This window comes from Pterocles gutturalis, unplaced genomic scaffold (genome assembly GCF_000699245.1).
Source record: "Pterocles gutturalis isolate BGI_N339 unplaced genomic scaffold, ASM69924v1 scaffold18285, whole genome shotgun sequence".
In the NCBI taxonomy this organism is placed as follows: Eukaryota; Metazoa; Chordata; class Aves; order Pterocliformes; family Pteroclidae; genus Pterocles; species Pterocles gutturalis.
Window position 1 is genome coordinate 39826 of NW_010141351.1, and position 27845 is coordinate 67670.

Consider the following 27845-nt stretch of genomic DNA (forward strand, 5'->3'; position numbering starts at 1 on the left):
TCTGGCTTTGCAATAGCTTCTGTAAGGGGAAGGGAGAACTGCACTTAGTTTTCAAGATGTGCGTGCAATATTGTTTTAGGCACAGGTGGAATAACATAGCCTGTTCTCGTTTTCTTTCTGAATTGTTCTGGTGTGCTGGTTATATGTATGTTATGGCCTAAAATCAATGGAAAAACTCATTAAATTTTTTAGTCTGACTCTTACAATTAATTCTCAGGACTTTAGAATTCTGACTTAGTGGATTTCAGTGGTTCACAGGCTGGATATAGTCACTAACGAGCATCATGTGAATACCCCTGACAATTACAATATCACATGCGACACAGTGTACAAGGAGGTGCTGAGCAGATCAGCGATTTCCTTGCCCGGCACTGCAGGTGCACAGCTGTGATCACAGGCATGTCACTGCCATTACAGGGGATTAGGGAACCGGATTTTAATGTGGGGCATGTCCACAGTGGAGGTGCCATGGCAAAGCAGTGCTGTCACAGTCATGCCTGGGTGCCCGGGCCACACAATCTCTCAGATGGCTCTATGGCTGGTGCACTCAGTTTTTGGGCCCCAGACCTGGGGGATGTGGCACCTCCATCATGTCCTTCTCCACCACTGCTCAGATATGCTAGATATATTTCTCTGCCTGGGTTGCTCTGTGGTGAGTCACCCACAGGCTGTGACTTCCCTGCATACACACTAATCCTGGAGCTTTTCTTGCAGAGCAGGTGTTGGGATGAGGAGGTGATAAGATGCGAGGTGAGAGGTTTGCTATGTGCTGGTAACAATCAGGTCTGAGCCTGTTGTTAGCAGTCTGTGTGCCCATGGCTCCTCAGGAGGGCAGCTGTGGAGCAAGGCAAAATTATCCTCCTTTTTATCCCTGGGGAAAGCAGGGAGGCATGGAGAGGCTGTCCTGATGTGCACCAGTCTATCCAGTGAGCCCACCTCAGCCCTGTCAAGACCCTCCCCTAAGCCCCCTATATTAACACAGGATACCTTCTTTTTCTACTTTCTCATCAGGAGCTTTGCCCAGCGCTTCCCATTTCATCCGTGCTTGGCCAGGGTGGAGGCTGCCCTTCTTCCTCCTCCAGCCCCTGAGCAAGAGCAGCCATACATCTGAGTCACCATGGGCAAGATGGACAACACCTCCGTGGAGCTGAGCTCCCCTTCTGAGGTGAAGCAGGCAGCCCTGGAGGAGTCGGAGCCCATCCCTGAGGATGTGAGCACCAAGAAGAAGAAGAAGAAGGAGATCCCAGACAGAGGCTCCTGGAAGGGGAGATTTGACTTTTTGCTGTCCTGTGTGGGCTATGCCATTGGGCTGGGCAACGTCTGGCGCTTCCCATACCTTTGTGGCAAGAACGGAGGAGGTGAGAGAAATGCACAGCGCCTGCACTCATCCCTGAGCAGCCTTGTCCCCTGAATGGGCTTCAGTTTGGTGTGGGTCTGGGCAAGCAGCTGGTCCCCTGGCTGAGAGCTCTCCCTCACTGTCTGAGTTATTAAGCTGTCAGGACACCAGTTCACACAGTCTGTGGGCTTTACTAGCAAGCACAGGTTGGGAAGAAGCAGCCCAAAGACATATAATGAGAAGTTTGAGTTTTGTCAAGCTTCTGCAGTCTAAATTTGCCAGGCTACAACAAAGATTGTCTGGGGGCCTCATTTATTTACAAGGAGGGCTATGCACACAGGCACCCAGCTGGATACTGGGATGTTCCCAGGAAAATCAGTTTATATCCATTAATGGTGGGTCTCTCCTCAGTTTAGTATATTCTCAAGAGGTAACAGTTTTGCATCTGAGTTTGGGTCACATGTCAGGAGTTTTGATTAGAAGCTTTGCGTGGACCATAGCAGGACCATGTAGACATATACACAAGCATGCGTGTGTATGTACATGTACACAGGCATGCATGAGTGTCACCGTCTGTGGAAGCAAATGAGCTTTGACTTACTATAGTGCTGTGAGAAGCATCACAGTTATTGTCTACGTCCTAATGTTTGGGAAGCAGAGGCCATGAGAGAAGAAGACAGCTGGCAAAGGACTTACAGTAACTATGATGCAGCTGGTAGCAGTGCCCAGTTTTTTTTATTCTTTTTGTTATTGCCCCACTACATCCTTTGCTTCCCAGTCCTCAGCTGAGACTTTGCCAAACCATTGCAAGGCTAGAGAAAGGCAGGCAGATAGGGAAATGGTTCTGGACTAGAAATCAAGACATCTGGAAGATCAGCTCCCTGTCCAGCTATGGACTTTCTGCACATCTTGGATCAAGTCAGAAAATACACTCATGTGCCTCAACTTCCCTCTAAAATGGTGCTATTTCTTCAGCCTTGGCAGGGAAATGCTTTTGTGGAAGGGAGTATGGGCTACTTTGGTGTCAGTATAGAGAGGCTTGCCCTTCATCCCTCCCATGCCCAGCTCTCCCTTTGTGCCTGTTACTAAAATAACCTTCCCTCCCCCTTTGAAGAGCTGCTCACCTCCATGAACCATTTCTCAGACTTCCTACATAAGTCCAAACCCCTTCACCTCATCTTTAAGGCTGTATATATAATTTCAGTATTGCCCACTAGTTTTCCCATATTTCTCTTTGCTTCCCTCTTAGCTCTTCACTGCCCAGAGTCCCTGTCCCAGTGCCATGTTCATTCATGCTGCTCTGAGGGTCTGTTCTCAAGCTTCTTGTCCACATCTTTTTTTTCTTTTCCTTCTGCCTGGAATTCCTTTTTCAAAACCTGCTTTGTCTTTGGCTTTCATGACTTCTCCTCATAGCACCAGCCCACTTCTCCTGTCCATGCTGTAGGTGGTGTCGGATGCTCTTCTCCTTCCACCCTGGGAAAGAGGAGAGGGGTCTAGCTCCCTGCAGCGGTCTGTCCACGTAGCTCTGTGGCATTTAGAGGGATGTTGACCCTTCCTCTGAAGCATGTGGAGTGAGTCCCAGTGGGAGACTGGATGGTTATCCATTTTGACAAGAAGATTTCTAATACAGCATGTTGTTTTGTGCAGAGGTGTGAGTGTGAGGCTGAGCCAGGCGAGGTTTACGGGAATCAGCCAGGTCTACCTAGGGGAACCTATGCCACCACCGCTGGAGCCATGGTGCAGGTCTGCCATTTTTATCTAGCCTCACTCTGGCACCTGACTGCACTAGCCCTCCTCATACAACATTAGCTTGGTGGCTAAGTTCCAGCACTGGCTTTTAACCCAGTCTCTGCCCTGTGGTTGCTGTGCCATCTCAAACACATCAAATCCACACTGCCCGTGGCTCTGTCTCCTCACACATAAAGGTGGGGATGACAATATCTATAATTAGATGAGGGGTGTTTTGAAGCTAAAAACAATCTTATTTATAAAGCCAGCTGAGATCCTAGGTCAGAAGGTGCTGTGGAGGTGCTGAGCACTATTATTAGCGTTAGGAGTGGCACATAGGCTGATCACTGCCCCAGTAGCTGCAGGCATGCAGAGGGATCAGCCGACTGCAAGCAAAATCACTGGACAGATGAAACGTAGGAATTGGTGCCTGCCCCCTCTCAAACACCCTGCCTTGCCCGCTGGTTCGTGCTGTTCGTGGCAGTCTGTGTTGCTCATTCCCCTCGCCCTTACCCTGTCTGACTGTTCCCGCAGCCAGCAATAATGAGCAGCAAGTGGAAGCTGCTGATGCCGGAGACAGGCAGGAGAGCTGACGCACGAAAGCGTCACTGGGAGCCGATGTGGAGCAGTGAGGAAGGGTCGCACAGCATCTGATTCACAATCAGGTGGGCACCATCTTGGCTCTGCCCCGACGGAGGTGCCTCCGGAGCAGAGCAGACTGTGGGTGGAACTCTAATTTTAGCCTCCTGCATGTACGCTGTTCAGAGCGCAGTCGTGTGGGACGCTTCCATTACGCACAGGCAAATTAAACTGAATGGAAATATTGTCGTCTCGCTTACCGCTGTCACATTGTATCAGCTCATGGGTGATTTGCTCGGCATTGTAATCGGGCACATAATTAGGGGATATTCAACCAAGGTACGGCAGCCCAGCGCAAGGCTTATCCTCTGTGGGGAGCAGGCTTTGCCTGATGGGATGCCTGGGCTCCCTGCTGGCTCTGCACACAGCTGAATGTGCCCAGCTATGACGAATGCTCCAGCTTCTACGCTGATTTCTAACCTCATGCAGTACTTCTGATGTCAACAGGATTTTACCAGGCTCTATATTGACTCTAAATGTGGTTCAGGAGGTGCTAAAAATTGTCTGTGAGATCCTGAGCTTGAATAACTTGAGAGAAGAACATTTCTTTAAATAAGCATCATGCATTTCTCATTTACACATTGAGACTCCAAGCACTGGCATGTAACAGCTTGCAGTGCTCAACTTTTGATTCATGGGCAGTGTTCACCATTTTAAGGATTAATTATTATTCCTTGCTGTATGACATCAGGAGCTGGAGACTGCAGGCAGATCTGGAGCTGCCCAGGGAGTGCCAGGCGCTGTGTGACCCTTCCCTGTCACCGAGGGCTGTTGACCTGAGCAGGCAGGGCAGGGCCAGTGCTGCCACCCCTTGGACCCATGGACTCTGGAGACAGGTTTGGACTCCCCCAAGGTTATACATAATCATTTGTAGCAGGCCCAGGAACTGAACCAGATCTTTCAGCAGCCCATCCAGGGACAGAGATTAAAGACTACCCCTTTCTCTCTGTGTCAGGGATTTAAGCACAGGCATGCAAATTTTAGGTACAAATTTCCAAACTGATTTCACCTCTAGCTGTACAGCACCCAGGGACATTATCTGTGCCTGCTCAGGGACCTGGCCCTCCAGAGTGGCAGGGTCATTGCTAACAGCCCTCTCTTTGAGGCTGCGGTCTGGTTTGTAGCTTTTCCTCCCTTCTAGAGGATTTTTGTCAAGCCAGGATAAATGACACAGGTACACAGGTTCAAAAGTTTGTCTGGGTTTTTTTGTTTGTTTGTTTGTTTTTTGTTTGTTTGGTTTTTTTGTTGTTTGTTTGGGTTGTTTTTTTTTTTCTCAATAGTCTAATAAAATCTTTCACCTGCAAACCTTCCTGGCCTGCTATAGATGAAAAATGCAAGATCATCAGGGCTGTGGCCCAATTTCATTAGCTGCTTGCACAGAAGCGAGCCAGACACTGTGACTGCTGTTAAGTTTGGTCTCCAAACTCTACAATGAGCACAATGGGAGCAAGGCAGCATCCGTGTCCTCGGAGCAGTCCTTGGCTTCCCACAGAGCTTCTAGGGGGCTGGACTTGTCCTAGCCTTGCAGATTGTGGTGGCTAGCAAGAGTGCAGGGGAGGATGCTGGGTGGGAAGCGCTCCCTCCGTAGCAATGCTCAAAGCTGTTCGCTCCTCTGTGACAGGCTGCTGGTGAAGCCGAGATCCTGCACTTCCGTGCCAGCTTGTGATTTATGCTCATGGTCATCGAGCTGCTGGCCCAGAGCATGTTTTCTCCCTGCCACCCGCTGCCAGCTCCTCTTGCATGCTGCCTCCCATGGACTCCCACGCCGGGTGCTGGCGCCTGCTCCTCCCAGCTGGGCTCAGCTCCCTGCTTGGCAGGCAGGCGTCCCCAGCTGGGTGTCCCCAGAGCCAGCATCCCTGGCTGTGCCTCACTGCTTCGCTGCCCTAGGAGAGCAGCTGCTGGAGCCTGGCTCTGCCAGGTGCAAGCTGAGCTGCAGCTCTCCAGAGTGGTTTTGCTTGTTGGCTCCGTGTTTGCTTTCTCGCTGATATGTAGAGAAGACGACTCAGACTGACAGCTCATCCCTCAGCTAGTACAGAAATCAGTGCCATCCTGGACATGGACAGCTGCTGCTGAGAAAACTGAGTGTCCCCTCTCTCTACCCAGCCATCATCTTCTGCAAGAATTTGTTCTTCTCAGGAGTGATGGCATGCTCCAGCACATGCATGAGGAAGCTGGAAAATGAGGTTTATCCCAAGCCCTAGAAGTCAGATAACCTGAACATGTACAGCCTTGAAATCACACGGCAAGGCTCTCCTATCGTATTTGTTCTTCTGTAACAAGGTGCAAGTCATATCTCTTAGTGAATGGCTGCGCTACCTCATCTCTAGTGATGATTTCCATGGGGTCCATAGAGACGAATAACGTTTTCACCAGTAAATTTAAGCTGTGGAGGTGTATAGGGATGTTACATGAGCAAACACAGTTTTAGCTACAGTTTCCTTAAAAGACTGAAATAGCTATAAACAAAGAAGGTAGCGGCCAATGCTAGATATTCCTGTTCCCTTTTCCCTCAAGGTGAAAATTTGGGATCTTCTGCAGGTAAGAGAGAAAACATCAACAAGTTACCAATGCCAGTGTCAAGGCTTCTGAGTTCATTGTCAGATTGGGCTTAGCATTGTCTAAATATCTAACAATTAAGTGAGACTGGCATTCCATAGCTAGTGATGCCAGTATACATACATATGATACATATATATCTATAGTGATAGGAACAGATAAAGGGAAGTCAGTGGTGATCTCAGTGGGAGACCTACTAAACACACCAACTCCAGCTGCAAACTGCCACCTCCGAACAAGTCTGCTCCTCATCACGCGGGTGCTGCAGAGCGAGAAACTACAGCTGGAGGCATTGACTTTTTGGTAAAAGAGGGAACCACCTGATGACATTGCTCCTTCTTTCAGGGGCCTTCCTCATCCCCTATTTCCTGACACTGGTGTTTGCTGGGATTCCTCTCTTCCTGCTGGAAACGGCTCTGGGCCAGTATACCTCCGTTGGTGGACTCGGAGTGTGGAAATTAGCACCTATGTTTAAAGGTACTGTACTGTAAGTTTGTGAAGGCAATGGCACATAACTACAGACAAAAACACTTTAATGGTTTTGGAAGTAAATCAGCAAATCCCTGGGGACTGGGATGGGGCAGCAAGTGAGAGGAGTTTTTTCCCTCTGTCTTTATCAAGCTGTCCTTGACCCTGATGTCTGCAGTTGCTAACATCACTGTGTTCTGTTCAAGCAGTCTTGTGTAGTGACGAGGCACTTTATGAGTAGTAGGGACTGTGATGGAAGGGATCTGGTTGCAGAAGACCTGCCCCAAGCCTCCCTGTGTGGGCTTACTTTGATTGCACAGGAAAGCTGTAGATAGGGGACATGAACCTGTTGCCCTGTCTGGAGTAACTGCGTTCTGGAAACCAGTGGTGATTTAGAAATACCTCGGATGTGGGAAGGAGTGATTCTGCCAGGGAAGTGACTGGATCCTGTTCTAATAGAGCTCTGTCCCTGAAGAACGTGTAGCACACTCAAAGGTAGCACTGCTCACCCCATGGAAAGGGTGGGTGAGAGGTGGGAGGGAAGGAGCCTCCCTTACTGACGAGATCATAGACCAACTGTAACGCATGCTGCATTGATGAGCTGCTTTGCTTTTTCTGGCTCTGCCACAAAACTTGCTGTGGTGCCCGGGAGCTCAGTTGGGTACCGAAGACCTGGACTGATGCTGCTCTCTGCCTTCATTTGCAGGAGTGGGACTGGCAGCTGTGGTTCTCTCCTTCTGGCTGAATATCTACTACATTGTCATCATCGCCTGGGCTCTCTACTATCTCTTCAACTCTTTCACCACAGTGAGTCACAGACATGTCTACAGCATGGCATTGGCTGTTTTCTGGGTCCTTACTCCCTGCTTTATGAGGAGTGAGTTGTTTATGCCACAAAACATGCACTACCTGCTTGTAGTTTGTGTAAAGAGCCTTTGTCAGCACCCTGCTGGACCCTTCCCAAAGAGGTTCATCAGCCCTGGGGGCAATTGTGTAGCACTGGTGGGTACTGATGCTCGTTCTCTGGAGCAGGTGGCCCTCTGGAGGGTCTGGTCCCATCCCCTCTCTGGGAACTGTTCCCTACTCACATCAGTCTTTAAAAACCCATCTTGTGTCTCTGTCTTATTTCTAGAGCTGTGTGAATCTAAGAGCTGCCCATTTCCACAACTGGTTTTGTCACAACATGTTCTTACTAGCCAGGACTTAGTCCTGACCTTAATTAGTCCTCATTTATGCTTCTCTTGATAAATGAAATGCCGAGGATTTTTTTTCTGCTGGGAAAATTATTCAGAAAGCATTTAGACATCTGCTTGTAACTATCCCTTAGCATGTACTTTGGCACTGTGGTTTATAGTGGGTTCCTCTTCCATAGCAGGGTCTTCTACTATACAAGGTTAGAATCACACCCCACATTACCTTCTTGGTAGCTGAATGATTCATTTCAGCCCAGCAGCTGGGAAGACCTCCCTTAACCTAACTCTCTGTGCAACCTGCAGCCTTAAAGACATGTTCAAATGGCATCTTTCTTCATTTAGGTATAACCCTGAAATGCTGTTATGAACGTTGTACATCCAGTTTCAGAACAAAATTGTCAGTTGTGGATGATTAGGTGCACCCTCAGGAATTCCCAATTTAACAAAAGTCTGCCCCAAAGGGACTCATCCCAGTTACACCCTGGGCAGGATGCATCTTAGGGTGAGGCTTGGGTACATTCAGATGTCATAGACACAACCAGTGACAGTGCTCATATCTACACAGACAGCTCCAGGTGTTTGGCTTAAGGCCTTTTCTTTTACCAGAGATACTTCCAGACTCTCCAAAGGATCCAAGCTAGGCTGATGTCTGTCCCCTGTCCCTCCTAAATTTGAATTGGAATATTTTGAACCTCAAGATGAGCCCAGCTTGCCTTCTGCAGTTTCTGTCCTCTGAAATTCAGAGGAAATGGAGCAGCAACAAAACATCCCCCCTGCCTGCCCCTCCTTATAAGAGCTGCACAGTGTCTCTGATGTGCAAACTGCTTCGTTGAAGGGCTGCTGTGCGGCTCTGCTTGAGCTGTTGCACTTGTTTCAGTGCAATTAGCAAGTCCACAATGAAATCACTGGGTGGGTGCAAACAGCCTGGGTGGCCACTGGGGTGTCCCCGCCTGCCCCTCCGTAGTCCTTCTTCTGCCACACCAGCGTGCACCTTAGGAGGTTTCTGCTGGAGTGAACTGATGTAGAAAGAGGGTGAAGGCAGCACTTAAAGGCACTGGTGCCACAAAGCACTTAAAACACAGATAATATTTCTAAAGGAGTCTGTGTTTGTGGATGAATAGGAATGGATACATTTTCTTAAAGCTTTGTGGAGCTGGAGCCTGAGGTCTTTTCCGCACAGGGAAATCATCCAGAATAGGCATTCTGGATTCATCTGCATGCACTCACTGCACTTGGGAAATGAGATATTGCTGCTCATGGAAATGTATCTGAGCTGCTCTCGTTGGGCTATCTCGGCCACGGCACTACACGGCATGGGCGAGATGCCCTGCATGCTTGCACAGCCCCTGATGCTGTGGTTTCATCGCTTGCAGCACCAGAGCTGATTGTATTAAATCTGCAGCAGTGTGCTGCCCTCACATTGCTACCCACGGTGTAAACATATCCCAGGAATCCCTTTGTGCTGCTTATAAACAGGACAGGGGACAACATGAAATAGCTACTATGCTTTAAATTTAGTCCTGTTACAGTAGCTTATTCATATAGACAAACTGATAGCCCCCATTCTCAATGCCACGCTGCTTTTTAAGCATTGAAGCTTGGTATAAATGAGAGATAAGAAACAAATCAGTGTTTACTCTTTGTGCAGTAAATTCCAACCACTTGTTGAGTGAAGCAAGCCAAAAGCTGTAATGATTGTAAACACGATATCCCCTGGTAGCTATTTTAATTAGTAGCTATTAATTACCAACAGTTAATTTGAAATTACTTTCTATCTGGGGAATTGCTAACATTTTATTAGAGCTACAGCACTGCCCTAATCATGCCGTGATATTGTTTCCTGGTAAATCTGTGTCACAATTTATCATTTGTTTGGAAAATTGTTTCATGCTTTTGTCTGTGAGGTTCCTGCCCATCCAGAGGAGCCACCTGAAAAAAAAAAAAAGAAAAAAAAAGAAAAAAAAAAGTGTTTCAGTTTAAAAGAAGCCAAATGTCTCTTTTTGCCACTGCCCTTCAGAGATGTCACATTAACAATAACCCTGCTGTCCTTGTGCTGGCACAGGACCTGCCATGGCAGAGCTGTGGAAACGCCTGGAACACTGACCGCTGCTTCTCCAACTACTCCCTGGGCGACACCACCAACCTCACCAGCGCCGTCACCGAGTTCTGGGAGTACGTCCACAGCCTGCCTACACCAGGTTTCTCCCCCTCGCCGTGGCCATCGCACCGGCTCGCCTACCCACTGGCAGCTTTCCCTGGACAGCCTTGGCAGGAGGGCGTCAGAGCCGGCTGCCAGCCGGGGTGGGCATGGGCATGGGGTGTGCTGTGCATCCATCCCCATGTCAGATGGATAGAGAGGATAACAGCCTCTTTGCCTCTCTTCTCCTTCCTTTGTCCTACCACAATGAGCCTCAAGTCCCTTTAGGGTTTTGGAGGCTCTCGTGCTTGTCTGCACCTGGCCCTTCCCCCTCCAGCGATGCCTGGGATCTCTGGTCCCTCTGATCCCAAGGGACCAACTCCCCCTTAATGCAACCTCTCCCACTCCTAGGAGGAACATGCACCAGATGTCCGGGGGCCTGGGGGAGCCTGGCACTGTCCGCTGGCCCCTGGCTGGCACGCTTGCCCTGGCTTGGCTGCTGGTCTACTTCTCCATCTGGAAGGGCGTGGAGTGGACGGGCAAGGTACAGGATGGGGACTGGGTGTTTCAGTGCTGCCTCTTGTTGCTCTGCTTGGGTCTCAGCTGTGGAAATGTCCCCTGGACTCAATTTTGTTTGAGTAACTATAACTAAGGTTACGGTGTTTCAAGGCAGAATCACAGTAGACGCTATTAAATTCCTGACATTTACCTTTCATGGTTGTAAAAATTGCTACTGTGTTTATGGTAATTTTCATTCTAAGCATCAAGAGTAACTCTTCCCTGTAAAGTCCTGAGTCTGAAAGCTCAGTCTCTCTGAAGGACTTGGGAGGAGATTTTTGGAAATTACTTACATTTCCTGCCTCAGGACAGCCTTTTGAGAGAGCAAGGCCTCTTCTGGGCTCCCCCTTTTGAAAATCATGGTCTCTTAAAATGCTGCTGACAGAAAAAACCCTCACCATTTCTTTCGAACATTTTCCTGTTGCCCTTTAGGTATTGGTGGGAGATCAGATCAGAAGCACGTTGTTATTTACTGCATAGCATTTCAGGCTAGCACAGCAGAAAGGTAATTGCTTAGTTTAGTGAAACAGTGATGTTGAAATACTGAGGTGTGTTATTTAGAGCACAGGTGGTGTAGTGGTGTAGTGAGACAATATTATGAAAGGAATGATCTGGAGGAGACACTGGAAAGAAACGCTTAAGGCACGGGTCACCTAAGCTGTTAACTGAATCAGTGGCTCTCAAACAGGTTTTAGCTATGCAGCCGCAACAAAGCCCTGGCGATTGCCGGTGCAGGCCCTGTGATGAGGGATGGCATATACCTGCCAGTCCCTGAAACTGTGCTGAAAAGATGGTGGTGCAGTCAAGAAGACTCACGTTGCATGATGCATCCGACTAGAGAAACACCAGCTTTAGCTCTGCAAAATGAGGATGTGGTGACTTAAAAGGATTACTTCTGTGGACTAAATTTATCCCTGTGCAATTCCCTTGTTTTTGGGCAATTCATTCGGACTTTAGGCTGCTACTTTTGTGATTAGTGCGTCCTTGCGTGTCATTGGCAGAGAGAAACCTCAAAAAGCAAGAAACATTACTAGCACAGGAACAGAAGACAGAAAATGCCAGGAAATGCTGCCAAAAGCAGCGGTGCATGAGGAGCCCTTCCCCCCTCTCAGGGGACACACCAGACCCAATGCCACCCCGGGGCAGGAAAGCTCTTGGGCACTGGTGGGCTGACAGCTTCTCTCCCATGGTGTCTTTTGCAGGTGGTGTATTTCTCAGCCACCTACCCCTACTTCATGCTCTTCATCCTCTTCTTCCGAGGAGTCACACTGCCAGGAGCCAAGGAGGGGATCCTCTTCTACCTCACGCCTGACTTCAGAAGGCTCTCCGACTCTGAGGTTTGTAGCCTAGTGCAGAAAACTCTTACCTCCTGATTGTCTCCGCACTAGTCTTTCCCAATCACTTTCCTTGAATATTTTAAGTTTCAAAAAAAAAAAAATGGGGCATTTCCCCATTCAAGCGGTCATGGCCCTAACAGGCTTAGACAAAGCTGAGAGGCAGGCTCTTTGTGGGTGGAAATCCATGCAGCAGCTCTGCATTATCCATGGGGTGGAGATTTGAGAAATTACCCAGTGAAGGAACATCCCCTCCAGGCTGGGAATGCCTCATTTTATGGACTATCCCAGGGCTGGTGGTTTGATCGTGATCTCTGGCGGTCCCAGAGAAAGGAGGATGCGGTGGCACCAGTGTGGGGAGCCCAGAAGCAGTACAGTGCAACAGTGCACATGGCAGCATTTTTGGAAGTGCTTATGTGACGAGTGGTGGCCGGTAACATTGCCTTGGTCAGTGGAAGCACAGTGGGGACCCAGGAGTAGCACAGAGGATTGCAGATGGAAAGTTTTTCGGGCAACACAGACTCTGCCTTTTGCAGTAGTGATGCTCCCATGGCTCCAGAGGTCACCAGTCACTTGTGAGCAGGGACAACCAGACACCCATAATTTCCCAACGGGTCCCAATGATCCCTCTTGCAGGAAATTCACTGTAACTGTACTACCAGCTACATTGTCTCTAAGACTGGAAACAGGGCTCTCAAGATCAGAAGAGATGTTTAAATGCTATGCAATTAAGAAACTAACATTCTGCCCCCTTTTCATGTACTTTCTATGCTTTAAGCCCTTAAGGCACTGGGACCAGTTTTGCAAGCTGTCCCCTGCAGTTGTTTGCCCAAGAAACTCCATGTTGGAAAAATCAAAGACACATTAGTGGAAGAGGAATGGAGGGGGTGAGCGTGGGATGTGGTGCTCTGAGGGGAGCAGCACTTCTTGGAGGACAGCTGTGAGAAAGACAGCGTACACGTACAAATTCAGATAATGCGTGAGTCCTTTCCGACCTGCACTGGGGGCTGAGGAGTGCAGTTCAGAAAATGGGATGCACAACCCTTCCTCCCTCCCCAAACAACCCCAGAAGCAGCCTCGAGCCACAGATTTCGGGGGGCTGGGGATGTACGTCTGGTGCTGGGCCATGCTGCACTCTTGATGCACTTGCCATGTGGGCAGGCTGCAGAACCCCCCTCCTCCTCCTCTTTGGGGAGGCATTGCTATCTAACAGGCACCCTCCTGACCCTGCAAGGAGGAGAGGCATATGCCATATCCCTGACTCAGTGCGCTGTGTCAGAGGCCCTTGGCAGCCCAATCACTGTGAGGCACAGGCGCAGGGTCCCTGCTGACCCCGTAGAGCTGTGGGACATGAGGTAGCTCCAGGAGGCAGTGTGCTCTGGCCACATCTGTGCGACATAAACACACGCCATCACCACCCCGCAGGCGAAACAGGGCTGCACCAGCCATCTCTGTTACCCTCCTCTCCACCTGCACCACCGTCCCTGTGCCCTGCCTCCCTCTGGAGACAGATGTTCAGGAAGGCACAGAAAACAGTCTGTTCTTCAGACGTGTTCAGCCCAGTTGACAGTAGTGCAGCTACGGGTTTCGAGGTGGCTCCAGTGACATTTCCAGCCACTGGCCCAAACATTTCCTTGGAGCTAGGGTCAACAGCCAGCATCACAGGCACCCATGGCTCTAGTGACAGGGTGCCCACAGGTCCTGACCACCCAAGGGGGTTGGTTGGCCAAGCCCAGAGCCCCATGGTCTGCATCCAGCCCCCTCGCTAGCTCTGCACTGAGCTGCTGACAGAGGCATGTCTGCAGCATGGAGTCTTTTGCTCTGAACTCCTCTCCTGGCTCCTTCTCTGCAGGTCTGGATGGACGCAGCCACGCAGATCTTCTTCTCTTACGGCCTGGGGCTGGGGTCCCTGATTGCTCTGGGGAGCTACAACACTTTCCACAACAATGTCTACAGGTCTGTTGGGTTTTTTCCAGCCTCCTGCATGGCTGGGAGTGCTCATGGGTGAGGGAGGGTGTCATGGTGAGCCTGGGGTGCCTGCTCTCCAGTGTGACACCCCAGCAATATGCAGCCTAGGGGACATGCTGTGATTGACGTAGCAGGGCTCCCCACCCACAGGGCACTTGACGCATCATCCACACTACCCCTCGGTGGCACAGGACCTGCTCTCAGTGGGGCTTGGGCTTTTGTTCACCCCACCCTTCTCACCATGCCTCTTGGTAGGGACCTGCAGGTGGTTTCTTTCTTTCTCTCTTCCAGAGACTCCATTATTGTCTGCTGTATAAACTCCACCACAAGCATATTTGCTGGATTTGTTATTTTCTCTATTGTTGGCTTTATGTCACACATCACAAAGAAGTCAATCGCGGAGCTGGCCTCCTCAGGTAAGCAGAAACCCAGGTTAAAATAATACAGTGACCTTTGAGAGCAATTTTTCAGTGAGCATGGGATGCTCCCAGGTCTTTCTTGACAGGGTCCAAAGTGTGCAACCCTCTTTGCACGCCCTCCTACCAAGATGGATCTCAGGCACCTGTGGCTGACGTTCATCACACTCTGTCTGCAAAGGGCATCTCCACCTGTTTTTAATGTTTACCTTCTTTTAGTACTGAAGTTTTATGTGCCTTGCTGAAGTGAAATATTTAGGCCATTTGCTTTCTGAAACCTTACTATGGAGAATAGATACATTTTCAGTAGACATGATCAAAATTTGGAGTCCCTTTTTGATGCAAAATTTTGAAATTGCAATTTCAGAATAATTTTTTAACCAAGATGGGACTGTGTCTTTTTGCACAAAGATATATTTTGAAATTGCTGTCTTACCAGAGAAAGCTTTTATCTGAAGAAACAGCATTTTGTGATGGGAAAAAAGACATCAGGAAAGTTGTAACCAGCTCTGAATAGCAGTTTATTTTTCTAGCAAGGTGCTCCAGCTCCATTTGGTAGCAGGAATTTGATGACTTTCTTGCTTGCCCAAAGAGAAAAGGCAAAGCATTTCTCCAGTCATTCCTGACTCCCTACCCTAACCCTGTGTGGCCCTCCAGGCCGGTGTGTCATGGGTGAAGGCTCAGGTTTTTCTAGCTCCTAAATTAAATACTTGCAATTCTTGACTGTGATCATTGTCTCTCTGTTCAACTGTTAACCTTAGCTTCGACTTTCCATCAAATGCTTTAGAAATGTGGGCTCATCCCTCTTTTCATTAACACAGGCCCTGGACTGGCTTTCCTCGCCTACCCACAGGTTGTCACACAGCTGCCCCTGTCTCCACTCTGGTCGATCCTCTTCTTCTCCATGCTGATGATGTTGGGTCTGGATAGTCAGGTGAGACGACCCAGGGACAAAGTGGGGTAAGATACTAAGATCATAGAATCATAGAATCATAGAATGGTTTGGGCTGGAAAGGACCTCAAAGATCATCGAGTTCCAACCCCCAGCCATGGGCAGGGACACCTCCCACTAGACCAGGTTGCTCAAAGCCTCATCCAGCCTGGGCTTGAACACCTCCAGGGATGGGGCATCCACAACTTCCCTGGGCAACCTGTTCCAGTGCCTCACCACCATCACAGTGAAAAATTTATTCCTAATATCTAGTCTAAATCTTCCCTCTTTCATCTTATAACTGTTACCCCCTTGTCCTGTCACTACACTCCCTGATAAAGAGTGTTTGATGGTGGTGTCCCCTTCTGCACCTTGGGACAGTGCTGAGCAGGGACTTTTCTTCCTCTTAATGGTGAGATGCAACTGCATAAATCAAAGTCTCCTGTGTGGCCATTGCCTCTGGGCTCTTCCCTAAGGTGGGCAGATGCTGCAAGTGTGGCGGTATCTGACCACAACTCAGTGCACCGGTCCTTGTCCTGCTGCCAATTAAAAATAAGAGTAAAGACCACCAGAGCCAGTCAGCCTTATAAGATGATCACCACTTCCCTGTAGGAGGAAAGGATCTTTGGAAAGCTTTTCTCCATCCATGCCAATTTTTGGCCTTAGTAGAGTGCTGGTGCTCCTCCGTGGGCACAACATGTCCCCATATTGACAAGTGATCCCGGCAGCTGCGCTCACAGGCTTTAAGTAGAACTGATGGGAAACTATCCATGCCAATATACTTTGGGGTGAGGGAAAAAGGAAAAAGATTTATTTCAAGTAATAACTGCTTTGTTATTCTAAGATGTGATCTTTTTTCCCCCCCAAAAAAGGTATGTGAAATAAGGGTAATCGGTATTAACTGTTTTATTTTGTGTCTGCATGATAATAGTTTGGGCTCATCACAGCTTTCTTGGTATTTTATGAGAAGCTCAGTTTGGATGCTTTGGATTTCCTTACTGTGTCATGGAGCCCCTTGACCAGACTGCATTTACTGTGAGGCACTGTGAAGAAAATGTCATTTCTTTGGCTTACTTTCATAGGTTAGCATAGAAAGTCTCCATCTTCTCTACTCCCAGGAGCTGGGAGGAGCATCTCTGCACAAGGTACCAGCCTCCAGCCAGACCACAGTGCTCTGGCACAGTATCAATAGGTTGCACTGAGAAAAGCAGTGATGCAGTGTTTGAATTAGGGCTCTGCCATCGTGTGGGAATGGTGGGTTGATCCAGTGTTTCGGCATTCTTGTTGATAACAGAAGTGGCCGTGAGCAGAACTGAAGCACCCTGACCTGGTTTGTAGGTGAGCAGGGGTAGAAGACCCTGGCAGAAGGAAGGAGCCATGCTTTTGCAAAGGCTGGTGCCTGGGTACCCTGACTGCTTTGCCATTAGATAAGTCTTACAAGGTATCTGAGGGGGAAGCAGCTGGGTGTAGCAAAATGTCTCTACCCTGCCCCACTCTGAGCCTTCATAAAACAAACAAAAAAAATATTCTCTGTATTTTTACAAGCAGTGATACTTTTTTTGATAATTCAGCATAAGAGTAGCTACACAGTGAAGGCAGTGAATTGCAGCATGCCTCCCTTTTGTGTGCATCAAAATCAAAGACTCCTTCAAAAGCCTGTGCTTGGTCTGTCGCATCCTCCCCTGTGCCCGCATGCTCTTTTCTTGCAGTGCAAACCACCAGTACAAAATGGATGCTCTCTTGGATTACAGGTAGTGTTCATAAACCCAAGTCATGTTCATAATCAGACTCAGACTTATTCCTGAAGTATCACACCTGGCTTCCAGGAAAATCTAATCAACCAAATCTGGTTTTCAATTATGGCACACTCCCATAAACACATCATAAAGCTCACATCTGCGTTACCTCAGACATTATTTGGCAAATAATTTTAAATAATGACTAACTGTTCCAAAAGAAGCTACATTTACAGAAAAAAAATAATTACTCTCCATGGATTATTCACTCAGCACTGGTAAGTAGTTCAAGACATGACAATAAGTCCTCTAAGCACTGTGTAGAATTTATTTGTTGCATTTGCTTCTGAAATAGCACTTGAAATTCTCCAGGTCCCTTCCAACAGCTAGTCTCAGAGGGCAGGCAGTCTGTGGGGGGCTATCATTGCCTGGAGGAGGAGGAGGAAGGTGGGGGGGGAAAGCATCAAAAGGAAAAGCAGCTTTTAAAAAAGCACAGATAAATACATGTGAAGAAGCTTTCTATCTGCATGCTGCAGCTCTGATTCCAACAATCAAAACACCATTAACAGCATGGCAGCTTATGTGTATAAAACAAATAACACAGGCTGCAGCAACAGCTGCAACCACACATCCATTTTGAAGCATCCAGTTAAGAAAAAACAAACAAAAAAAGAAATGGTTCTACTTTGGGTTGTTTAAACATCGTTTGTGGTATTTCAGAGAGGAAGCAGCTGTTTTTCATTTGGGTCAGCAGCCCAGTCCATGAGGCATGGCAGGGCCATGGGGCATTTCCTGCACCCTGCATCCCTGGGGCTGCTGAGAGGGGGGGCACCCCTTAGCACTGGGCAGGCACGGGGCCATGGGTATGTCAGAGATGCTCGGGAGCCTGGATAGCAAAGGAAGGTATGGCTGAGATCTGCATTTGTGATGCAGCAACGAGCCCCAGCCCCTTACTGATGGTGAGAGTGGGTCCAGCTGTGTCCATTAGCTTCAATGGTGAGTCTTCTGCAGTTGCAGCACAGATACATCTGCCTCTTTCTGCCAGGGTGCTTGTCTTGTCTGCCATTACGTGGAGGGGATGAATGACCTGTATCAGTAGACATGTGCCTCCCTCCTGTGCCCCCACTTGCCGCTCATGTGCCTTAGTGCTCACTCTGCCTCTGATCCATCCGGGCTTTAGCTCTCTTGCATCTAGACCCTCTTGCATAATATGCTAATGCTTTCTTCTAGCCGACCAGTTTCCAGGTCAGGCGTTTTCTCCCCAGGGGAGCTAGCAAGCCTTGTGACTGCAAGCCTGCGTCTGTCCCATGTGAGGCTGCCTCTCGCAGGTTATTCATGAGGACTTACAGCAGCGAGCAGTAAGACCTACTTTTGCAGCTCTCTGCTGCACATCCGGCAGCTATGGTCGGATCCTCTGTGGAGCCATGGGTCCTGGTCAGGGTGCTCTGCATGACCAAGCAGGGGATGGCAAGCCCCTGACACTGGGAGAGGATGGGAGACAGAATTTCATTCAGACTGAGGTGCCACCAGTATAGACTCCTAAACCCACATTACTGGACCCAGCAGCTTGTGTAATGTCTAAGCCCCTGAAGGGGAAAAAGAGCAAAAGAGAAAAATGAATGGAAATAAAATCTTTAGGAAATAAACAATGTCATGGGGTGAGGCATGAGGAAGAACAGAATATGTGCTAGAAATTGTGTCTGGAGACAGCTGGTGAGAAAAATGAAACTTTTTGGAAAGCAGACTGAAGTTGGGGCCGGAGGGGGGAGGCAGGTGTGTGCACGTGTGTGTGTCCACCCACATGCACAAGTGCACACACAGGACAAGGGTGAGACCAGGAGGAATGACAATGACCAGATCTGTGTGTGTGTCCACCCGCACGCACAAGTGCACACACAGGACAAGGGCGAGACCAGGAGGAATGACAATGACCAGATCCTCATTGCTCCTGAAAGCAGCATGCTTTCACTCAGCTGCCTACTTATCTCATGCAAGCATCTATAGTGGGGTCTGCAGGCTGGAAACATGGGACCCAGGCCAGCCAGGAAGCCCCAGTCCCCAGGGCTGGAAAGTGGAGCCTCCTCCAGGCTGCATCACCTCTGAAGCCTAAGGTGGTATGAGGCATTTTTCAGTAAATGATACGAAGGCCATTGTCTGTTTTTTGTCTAGAAGAAGATGCATACCACCATTTAGTTCCCCACCTTACCCATTACACACCAGCTTAATTTTGATGGGAGGCAAAGAGATTTTAACTCAGTTTGTAGCCCAGTTCCCCATCACCCGTCTCCCTGTCTTTCCCTCTGTGCTTTCAGTGACTTTGATCCCTCTTCCTGCACCAAATGGCTGTTGGTTTTACTCCCTCCCATTATCTCAGGCATCATTTTCTCCACTGCTGGACACCCTCACACCAACTCTCTGCACCTGGCCATCCCTGGCCCCCATCTGAGCCCTTTTCCCTCTCTGCTTTGCCTGGTGCCAGACCGCCGGGCCCAGCCCATGGCTCCAGCAGCACCTGGCCACTCATCCACGTGGAAGGAATAGTTTTCGACAGTGTTTTTTTTTTGTCATGCCAGCTCTTCACTGTGGTGCCAGGTCAGTCCTGACTCTTCCAGACAATGAGCTGGGTGGGATGGGGTGAAGAGCTTGCTGTCAGTGAGTATAAAGGCAGCTTAACCCATGCCCAAACAGAAAAAAGATGCTTTAATAGCACTTGTGTCCAACATAAAAGGCTTAGCTCATTAAAAATTCGAGTTGAAGCAGTTGAGCTTTGACGGTCTGGGAATAACCGTCTTTCCTCGCTGCATCGTGCGGATATAAAACCCTGGGCAGAAGCATCGCCCTTTGCCTTTCTCTGTCCCGTGTGGAAGCCAGCCTCAGCAGCCAGTGGTGTGCAAGCTGTTCCACTATGTGGAAGCCAGCCCCAGCAGCCAGTGGTGTGCAAGCTGTTCCACCATCCCTGCCCAGCTATATGTGTGACTCAGAGTTCCTGCTTTTCTTCCATGCATCTTTCCAGCCCATTGCTGCTCTTTTTCAGTTGGTGTACCTCTGCCTCCACCTCCACTCTAGGTTTTTTTTTTTTTTTTTCCTTCTGTCCATATTCAAAGCTAAATCTAAAAATGTCAGCACTTTGTAAAGCATTCTCCCAGGGACAGGGAGGTCCCAGACGTCCAAGAGCAATGAAACTTCTTTCATTGTCATTGCACTGCCTTGTACATTTACTGAGGGTGGCCAGGGAAGCTAGGAGTTTGCTGCCCTCATAAACTTCCCAGGATTTTTGCTAGAGGCATGATGTGCTCTCTGAGAGCTCTATGTTACCAGTAGTTTCTGGAGTGAGATATAAAAAGGAATCTCACGATTTATTAAGAAACAGGAGGGAAGGATGCCCTTCATATATATACAATCAAACTGTCCTCATGCAATAGGGCAGAACTAGTAGGAAAGCTGATTTGAAGGTGACACTCATGGGGACTTCTTTATGTGTTATGGTGCAGACAGCATTAAGATAACTGTGCCTGGTATAGCACTGCACAAGCCATCCGGGTGTTTTCAGCTCCAGTAAGACCATGTGCTGTGAGGATGGGCTTTTAATGTGCTACATGCAGTTTATGTAGCGTGCTTGAAAAAGTGAAATAAAGTCAAGGACTGAGTAGTCAGAGATGTTGTTATTATGCACATGCATTTCAGACTGGGCAGTGGGTAATGCAGCTCCTTAATAAGCACTGTAGATCATTGAATAGCACAGGAGCTGTTGCAATGGGCTGAGAAGAGCACACAAGGGAAAGGAAGAGCAAGCAAGGTCCTGCACGTGTCCCAGCAGACAGACAGGGAGCCTGGCAGCATGGGGGAGCAGGGCAGTGACAGGGAGGTCCTCAGGTGTCTGGGGGAAGAAAGAGGAGGCTTTCCACAGGGCAAAAGGCAGACATTTATCTCAGCTAATTTTAGATATTTAACCCCAGTGCTTTTAGCTCCCTTTATTTTGAGAAGATAGTTCAGAACAACTTTGTGCAGAGGTGCCTCCTTCTTTTCTAGTGTCTGCAGGGAGCACTTAGAGCAATGAGGCTCTCAAATTTAGAGTTAAATGTAGGTGGGGGTGATGCTGGGCTAAGATGCTTATATCTATGTCTTTGGTATATACCTTTTCCCATAGTTCTGCACCGTGGAAGGATTCATTACAGCCCTGATGGATGAGTATCCTCATCTCCTGAGAGCCAGGAAGAAAGTCTTCATCGCAATAGTCTGTTTCATCTCTTATATAATTGGATTCTCCAACATCACCCAGGTACAGTTAGCCGTTCATGACACCTTTCTGGTCACTCTGACACAGCACTGCAGCATCTAAAGCTTTGTGAGAGGTGTCAGCACCCCTAGGAGCCCTCCTAATGCTGGATAAATAGGCTTGCTCATCACCACCACATCTCTAGTGACTTAGGATGCCTCCATAATTTTTACTGCCATCATATTGTCAGTCTGACTTGTTTTCTTGCTATTTGCAATATGGGCTCAAGCCAACAAAGCCTGAGCTGAGGGAACGCCTAATGCAAGGAGTTAAGACCAGTTTACTGGGGCCCTGAACCTCTGGGGCTGAAGCCAAATTTTACATGTGTGGAGATCAGGGCTGAGTGCTTTGGAGACCATTTGTGGAGCACTGTAGGTTCCTGAGGAGGCAAGGTAGCAAAACTTCTGGGAGGGGCAAAGCAGACTAAATTGACTGCATCTAAACCAGAGAAAAGTAAGAAATCCTAGTGAATCCCTGCTTTTCTCTTCACTGTTGGCCATGCCTGAATAGGCTGGCTAATTGTCTGCAAGAGCACGTCAGTTTTGCTGCTGGGAACCACACTCCAGTAGAAACATTGCAACATTGGCTCCACTGTTCCAGGTAATTAACATTAAAACCAGCAGATGCAAATAGTAGCAATGCAAGCAACTGGCTGATTATTGTCGACCATAATCTATAACTTAATTCCTTGACTCTGCTTTTGTATCCTCAGGGTGGCATTTATGTCTTCAAGCTGTTTGATTACTACTCAGCCAGTGGCATGTGTCTTCTCTTTCTTGTCTTCTTTGAGACCATCTCAATTTCTTGGTGTTACGGTAAGCACAAAAGACCTTCTTCCTCTGTTTTCTTCATGGGCGTGGTGAGTTATTTCAGAAGCGTCCCACAGTGAAGCCAATGAAAACTTTGCAACTGAAAATAACTTTGTCTGATAACTCCAGAATATCAGGAGCAGAAGGCTGCTATCTCACTTCTCCAGGCCACCACAAAGTCCCCTGCACAAACTGGCAGATGCCTAGGGTACTGCCCTCTCGTCCTTCAAGAGGACACCAGGAATATGGAAGCGACTAGCATGAATTTGCTTCTTTGTCCCCATCTTCTCATGCCACAGCATTGTCACCCTCTTGCTGTGGCTGGCCTGTGCTGTGTCATGAGAAGAGGTAATGACCATGGTGCTGAGATGTGATGGTTTTTTTCAATGCTCATTTCTTCTTGTAGGTGTGAACAGATTTTACAGGAACATCGAAGAAATGATTGGCTATAAACCTTGCATCTGGTGGAAGATCTGCTGGGCCTTCTTCACTCCTCTTGTCTGCCTGGTAAGAATAGAAGCATCCTACCTGCAGGACTGGATCCAGAAGGGCCTCTTAGTTTGGATGGGCTGTAGGGGAAACATTATGTTCTCGATCCAATATAGGTCTGGTGCAAGGTGGTCCTAGGCAGACCTGAGATGGGTAAAATAATACAGGAGCCTCTTTCACTCTGCCTGCTGGAAATCACCCATAAGAAAATATCTACATTATTGTTTTAATCTAAATGATGCCATCAGTTCTTTGTTCTTCTTTCTGAGATGACAAAAGATAAGCAAATAATTTACTGTTTTAGAAAGCTATTACTGGATCTGCTGAAGGTTCTCAGCTACTCCAGCTCCAGCCTCAGCCCCTGATAGGCTTGTCAGTGTAAAAGACATCAGCCAATGCATCACAGCTGACTGTAGAGCAATTTTGCCTCTGCTGGTTCCTGTGCTTCCAGCACGAATAGTACAGGGAATGGTGTGACAAGGCCAGTGACAGGAAGGTGAAGACTCCTGAGGCCAGCTGTGAGGTTGCCGTTAACTTCCTTAGGAGCTTGTATGGGGGCACTGCTTGTCTGAGAAGTCTGTTGAAGAAGGAAAAGAGGAGTATTCCAGTTCCAGCTTTTCACATAGGATAATCAGGGGAGAAATTATATGAAATTACCAGTTGGTGGGCTGAGAGCATCTAGACTAGTTTGAGGGACTGTTGAGTTGGTGTAAGACTGTTGGGAGCTGAGAGGATGATGAAGTAAAGAATGGATGGATGGTCCCTGATTTTGCATGACTTCATCTTTAATGGCCAGTTCTCTTTCACCAGGGTGTGTTCTTCTTCAGCGTGGTGGAAATGACTCCTCTGACATTGGGAAAATACGTCTACCCTGCGTGGGGACAAGGCATTGGCTGGCTTATGGCTCTGTCCTCCATGGTACTGATTCCAGGATACATGCTGTACTGCTTCTTCACCTCAACAGGGACTCTCCGGCAGGTATGAACATCTTCATCACTCCTCGTCTGCTCTCTGTTTAGACTAAGCCCCACACTGAACTAAGCCAAAGGAGAACCAGGCAGACTCTGCTCTGACAGAGTTGTCAGGGCACTTCAGGTCGGTGCTGCAGGAGCTCTGCATGCCCTCTCCTCCAGGAAGGCTCAAGTCAGCCCCAGCACACAGAACAGCCTCCGGTGACACGGGCTTGCTGGAAAGGGGTTTCTAGCACAACTGAGCACTGACACTTCTAAATGTCAGGCAGCACGTGGCCGGCTGCCTCTGGCCAGGTGGGCAGGCCTTCAGGTCGTCTCTCCTTCGGCCAGGCTGTTGTTCCTCATTGAACTTTGTGTTGTCACCATCACAAAAAGGGAGCCCTCTTCCCCTCGATGTCTCTGGTGGAGGGGACTGGAACCCTGGAAGGGACTGGGAAGAAACACTTGAGTTTTCTTAACCCAGAGAAATCCCAGTTCATGGCAGTCCCTGTCTATGAGCGTGGTTACCTGCCACTTCTCAGCAGAGAGATTGGCTTCCTCCAAGCATGCAGCTTGAAATATCTCAGGGCTAGGGCTTGCTAGTGACAGAGACATGCACAGTGGCAGTTTGGCAAGTGCTTTGCAAGTGGCACTCAGTGAATGAGGGATTAAGAAGCAAGGCAGACTTTTATGCAAGGCCTACAACACCCACAACTTTGGTCTTATTTAAAACATTTGTCTTTTAGTTTAAGCAGGGTTTATATAGTAGTGAATCCCAAGTCTCTGTATGTCATACCTAGTAGTACCTCTTAAGATTTTATTTACAGTGTTGACATTCAGTCTTGAGAGCACTATGCACAAAGTCCCTGGCTCGATGCTGTCTGCTGCAAGCGACAGGTGTAAGAAGTCACTACAGGAGCGTTGAATTATGGCTTTCCCAGCCCCGCTGCAACAGCCCCCAGACACCATCTAAATCCCATGGCTGTACTTCATGGATAATGCATTTTGAATAATGTCTAATTCAGAAATGTTTTGGCTGTAATTGCTGGGCTGAGGTCAGCTTCAGGCTCTCTACCTCTGAGGTCAAGTTGCAGATGAATTTGACCTTCCTTCCTCCCAGCTGTCCATTTGGATGGGCTCTGATGTAGGAACTGGGTAGGTTTGGTGTGTCTGATCTGCTTTCAGTTTCTGGTCTCTCATCTGAGGTCAAGTTTAGGTTCTTGCCATTGGTGTTGAGATTTACATTGAGGTTCCTGCAGGACTCAAGCCAGGGTGTTATGTCAAGCCACTTTGGTGATTTTGGGTTGAAGACCAGTGGCAATTCCAACAGTACGTCCTTTCTCAGATGTTTTGTGAACTCCTTATTCCCTCATAATATGAGCTGGAAAAGGGGGAAAAGGGAAGACTGCAAATACAGATTATGGTCCAACCCTTTGCTTAGTCTCAATCCTGTTTCCACTAGGGATGGTGAAAGCGCATCCTGGCAGCTCATGAGCATGCTTCCACCCATTCCCTCAGCATCTCATGCAAGCCAGAAGTGGCAGCGTGAGTGGCTGGTGTGCATCCTCCTCATCCTGCTCTCCCACTAACAGCACCTACACACATAAGGAGACCCAGACCTCCTCCCCACTGTTCATAGACCCAGGAGTGAGCATCAGATGGAATCAGGAAGGACATAGGCTTCTGTGTGTGAATGTGTAATGGTATCAGAGAGACAGAGAGAATTTTTGGCCTCTTACATGCATAGATCCTGGATTAGTTCGTAATAGAGCTGGAGCTGGAGGGAAATTAGATGCCAATGCTGAATAAAGTGGTTTTGACAGACAGGAAAGATTACAAGTCATTTTGATCCTACTGAGCATGAATGTGAAGGGGGGGGAGGGGAGCACCATGAATGGCAGAAGCTGCTCAGTGAACATTTCAGGGACTTTACCCAGCAACAGCCACTTCAGCTGTATTGAAGAGTAATAGGAGCTCGTTTCCCTTTGCTGGAAAGAGCTTCTTCCTGACTTAGTGATGTCTGTTCAGGTCAGGCTCAATCCTCTTCTGCCTTCTCTTCTGCAATTTACAGTGTCTGTCCCTCCCCAACTGGCAAAAGTGATTCGTTCTTCTTCATCGCTCCTGATGCTCAGTCCACATGCCTCCAGTAATTACTTGCCCCTCCGTATTTTCCTGTGTTCTTGCTTCACTTTCCTTGGCTCTGCGGTTTTCACTTGGCCAGCTTATGGTGACAGGAATCGCTGCCAGTGCAAAGGTTTATGCAGGTGGACTGGTCTGATCTGCATCAGCGGCACAGACCATAACCTTGTCAGCATGCTGTAGCTAGTTAGTAATGCTTTATAATAAATTCTAGCTGAAAAATTATGGAAACTAGGAAAATGGGTCTGCTCTGAAGCCTGTGACATTGCAGCTCTCATTCCTACTTGCAGCTAGTATTGCCTGGGAACAGTTTGCCCATGTTATAAGGGTGATCGCTGTATTTCAGATAAAAAGAGGAGATGCTGTGCTGTGCACAGCACAAGAGAAAGGGTGACTTATAGAGGTGTGCAGTGGATTGCTGAATGGTTCTGGAGGAGTAACTAGGAGTAACTAGGGCCACCCCTCAGGCTTAGGGTGAGGGGTCCCAACCGTCAGCCACTGCCATGCCCTAGCTGCCCCGTCACAGCCTCCCCTGCCCCTCGGCTGACATGATCTCTCCCTTCATTCCCGAGCAGCGTTTGCAGCAGATGACACAGCCCAAGCCAGAAGCACACGCTCAGAACAACGGCCTCCAGCCAAAGGCATCCTTGAATGGGAGAGTCTCAGATGCTGCTGTCTAAGAGGATCGCCCGGACCTCCTCGCTCTGCCCTGTAGCTGCTCACACCACGTTGTCCCTCGAGCTCCTCTGGCACAGCTCGCTGTCCCTGGCTCTGTGGTGGCTTTCACTTGTCAGAGAAAGGAGCTGCTGGAGAAAACCTCTCACATCTCTTCCTCCCAGCCTGGCTCAGCAAGGCTCTACTTGAGCTGCTATCAGGGTGTTGTGTGGTGACCAGCTTCATCCTGCAACATCCTGGTCTAGGCTCCCAGAGAGGAGCAGCTGGTGCCCAGGTCTTCCTCCTCCTGAGAAGAGGTGGTGTTTCTAGAGAGCTTAGACTGATTGCTGACCACTTCTCTGTTCTACTTCTTGCCTTTCCACGTGAACCTCCACAGAGCATCCTGTAGCACGCAGCTGAACTGTTACCCCAGAGAGCCAGCTGCCACTAGGTTCGAATCCAAGATGGTTGTCATTTGATCTAGCATCAGCCAACACTAGAAAATGCACAACTGGAGGGGATGTGGCAGAACGAGGGATTCCAGTGAGGAGTCCGGCATGCTGGTAGCTGTACGACATCACCTCGAAACTGGAGAAGGGCATCAGGACAGTGTGTGCTGCTCACAGGTGCCGTGTTTCAGCCCTGCACAGTCTCCAGCCATTTTCACCACATCCATCTGGGCTGGCACTGTGAGCCGGAGCCTAGCAGAGTAGGCAGCCTTTTTCTTCTGGAGCATCCTGCCCTCTGTAGCTGTGTGCAGTAGCCAGTCCTTGACCCTAAAATGCAGCTAAGAGAGTAAGTGGAGGGCTCTTTGCTAGAGGCTGTCCCAGTCTCCTGCACTGACCATGCTCTGCTGCAGTCAGCTTTGTGTGGAGGCAAGAGGTCTGCTGTGTGACGGGGAGGCTTTCTAGAGTGGTGCAGACCTCCCCTCCAGCTGGAACAGGGCAGTTCCTGCCATATACCGTCCCTGGCTGCATCCCTGGGTGGGAAGCAGTAAGATGCAGCATTGTGCCTGTGGGTCGTTTAGCTTATACCTTTTTCAGGAAATGGCAACAGCTAAATCCCAGCCAGTGGAAAGCAGGAGCTCCTAGGAGAGCTGGTTAGATGTAGCCACCATGCTTAATCCCACTCCCCTGAACCACTTCCCTTGGGAATTGTCTGTACAGCCAGCTGCTATTGCTGGCATATCCCAACTCCCAGCACACACAGCATGGGGGGACCGTGAGCTGTTGTAGATGATGCTGGAGGAGTGCATAACACCTTGGAGACCAGCCGGTGCATGGGGCCAACCTGCTTTTCAGCTGGTCTTCCAGCCTGAGGATGGGCAGTGTAAAGGGGAAAGAAGTCATCTAGTGATTAAAGCTGAAGTCCTTTGGGGTTGGGTCCCCTGACAGCTGGCCAACATGTCTCGCTTAACATTGCTTTAGATGTGTAACCAATTTGTGTTTGTACATGTGGCACGTGCTGTGTCCTGGCTCTCAGTGGTGGTGGCTGCCAGTCCTTGAGTGCATGTTTTGCAGTCTCCAAC

At 48.8% G+C, this 27845-nt stretch overlaps 1 protein-coding gene across 1 annotated transcript; it reads left to right on the forward strand.

Moving 5' to 3' along the window:
• The first annotated feature begins 1117 nt into the window (after nt 1–1117).
• LOC104469484 (sodium- and chloride-dependent GABA transporter 1-like) lies at nt 1118–26343 on the forward strand. The gene is made up of 14 exons (XM_010083997.1): nt 1118–1358; nt 6605–6736; nt 7434–7534; nt 9983–10092; nt 10469–10601; nt 11818–11952; nt 13802–13905; nt 14209–14333; nt 15155–15267; nt 21148–21279; nt 21989–22091; nt 22492–22592; nt 23385–23552; nt 26239–26343. The coding sequence occupies exons 1-14, from the start codon at nt 1118–1120 to the stop codon at nt 26341–26343; spliced, it is 1803 nt and encodes a 600-aa protein (XP_010082299.1).
• Nucleotides 26344–27845: the final 1502 nt, after the last annotated feature.

Coding starts and splice junctions, on each gene's coding strand:
- LOC104469484 (XM_010083997.1), top strand. CDS start 1,118: ATGGGCAAGATGGACAACACCTCCGTGGAGCTGAGCTCCCCTTCTGAG. Junction 11,953..13,801: donor GAAGGCTCTCCGACTCTGAG/GTTTGTAGCCTA, acceptor CCTTCTCTGCAG/GTCTGGATGGACGCAGCCAC. Junction 15,268..21,147: donor TGTTGGGTCTGGATAGTCAG/GTGAGACGACCC, acceptor CTTTTCCCATAG/TTCTGCACCGTGGAAGGATT.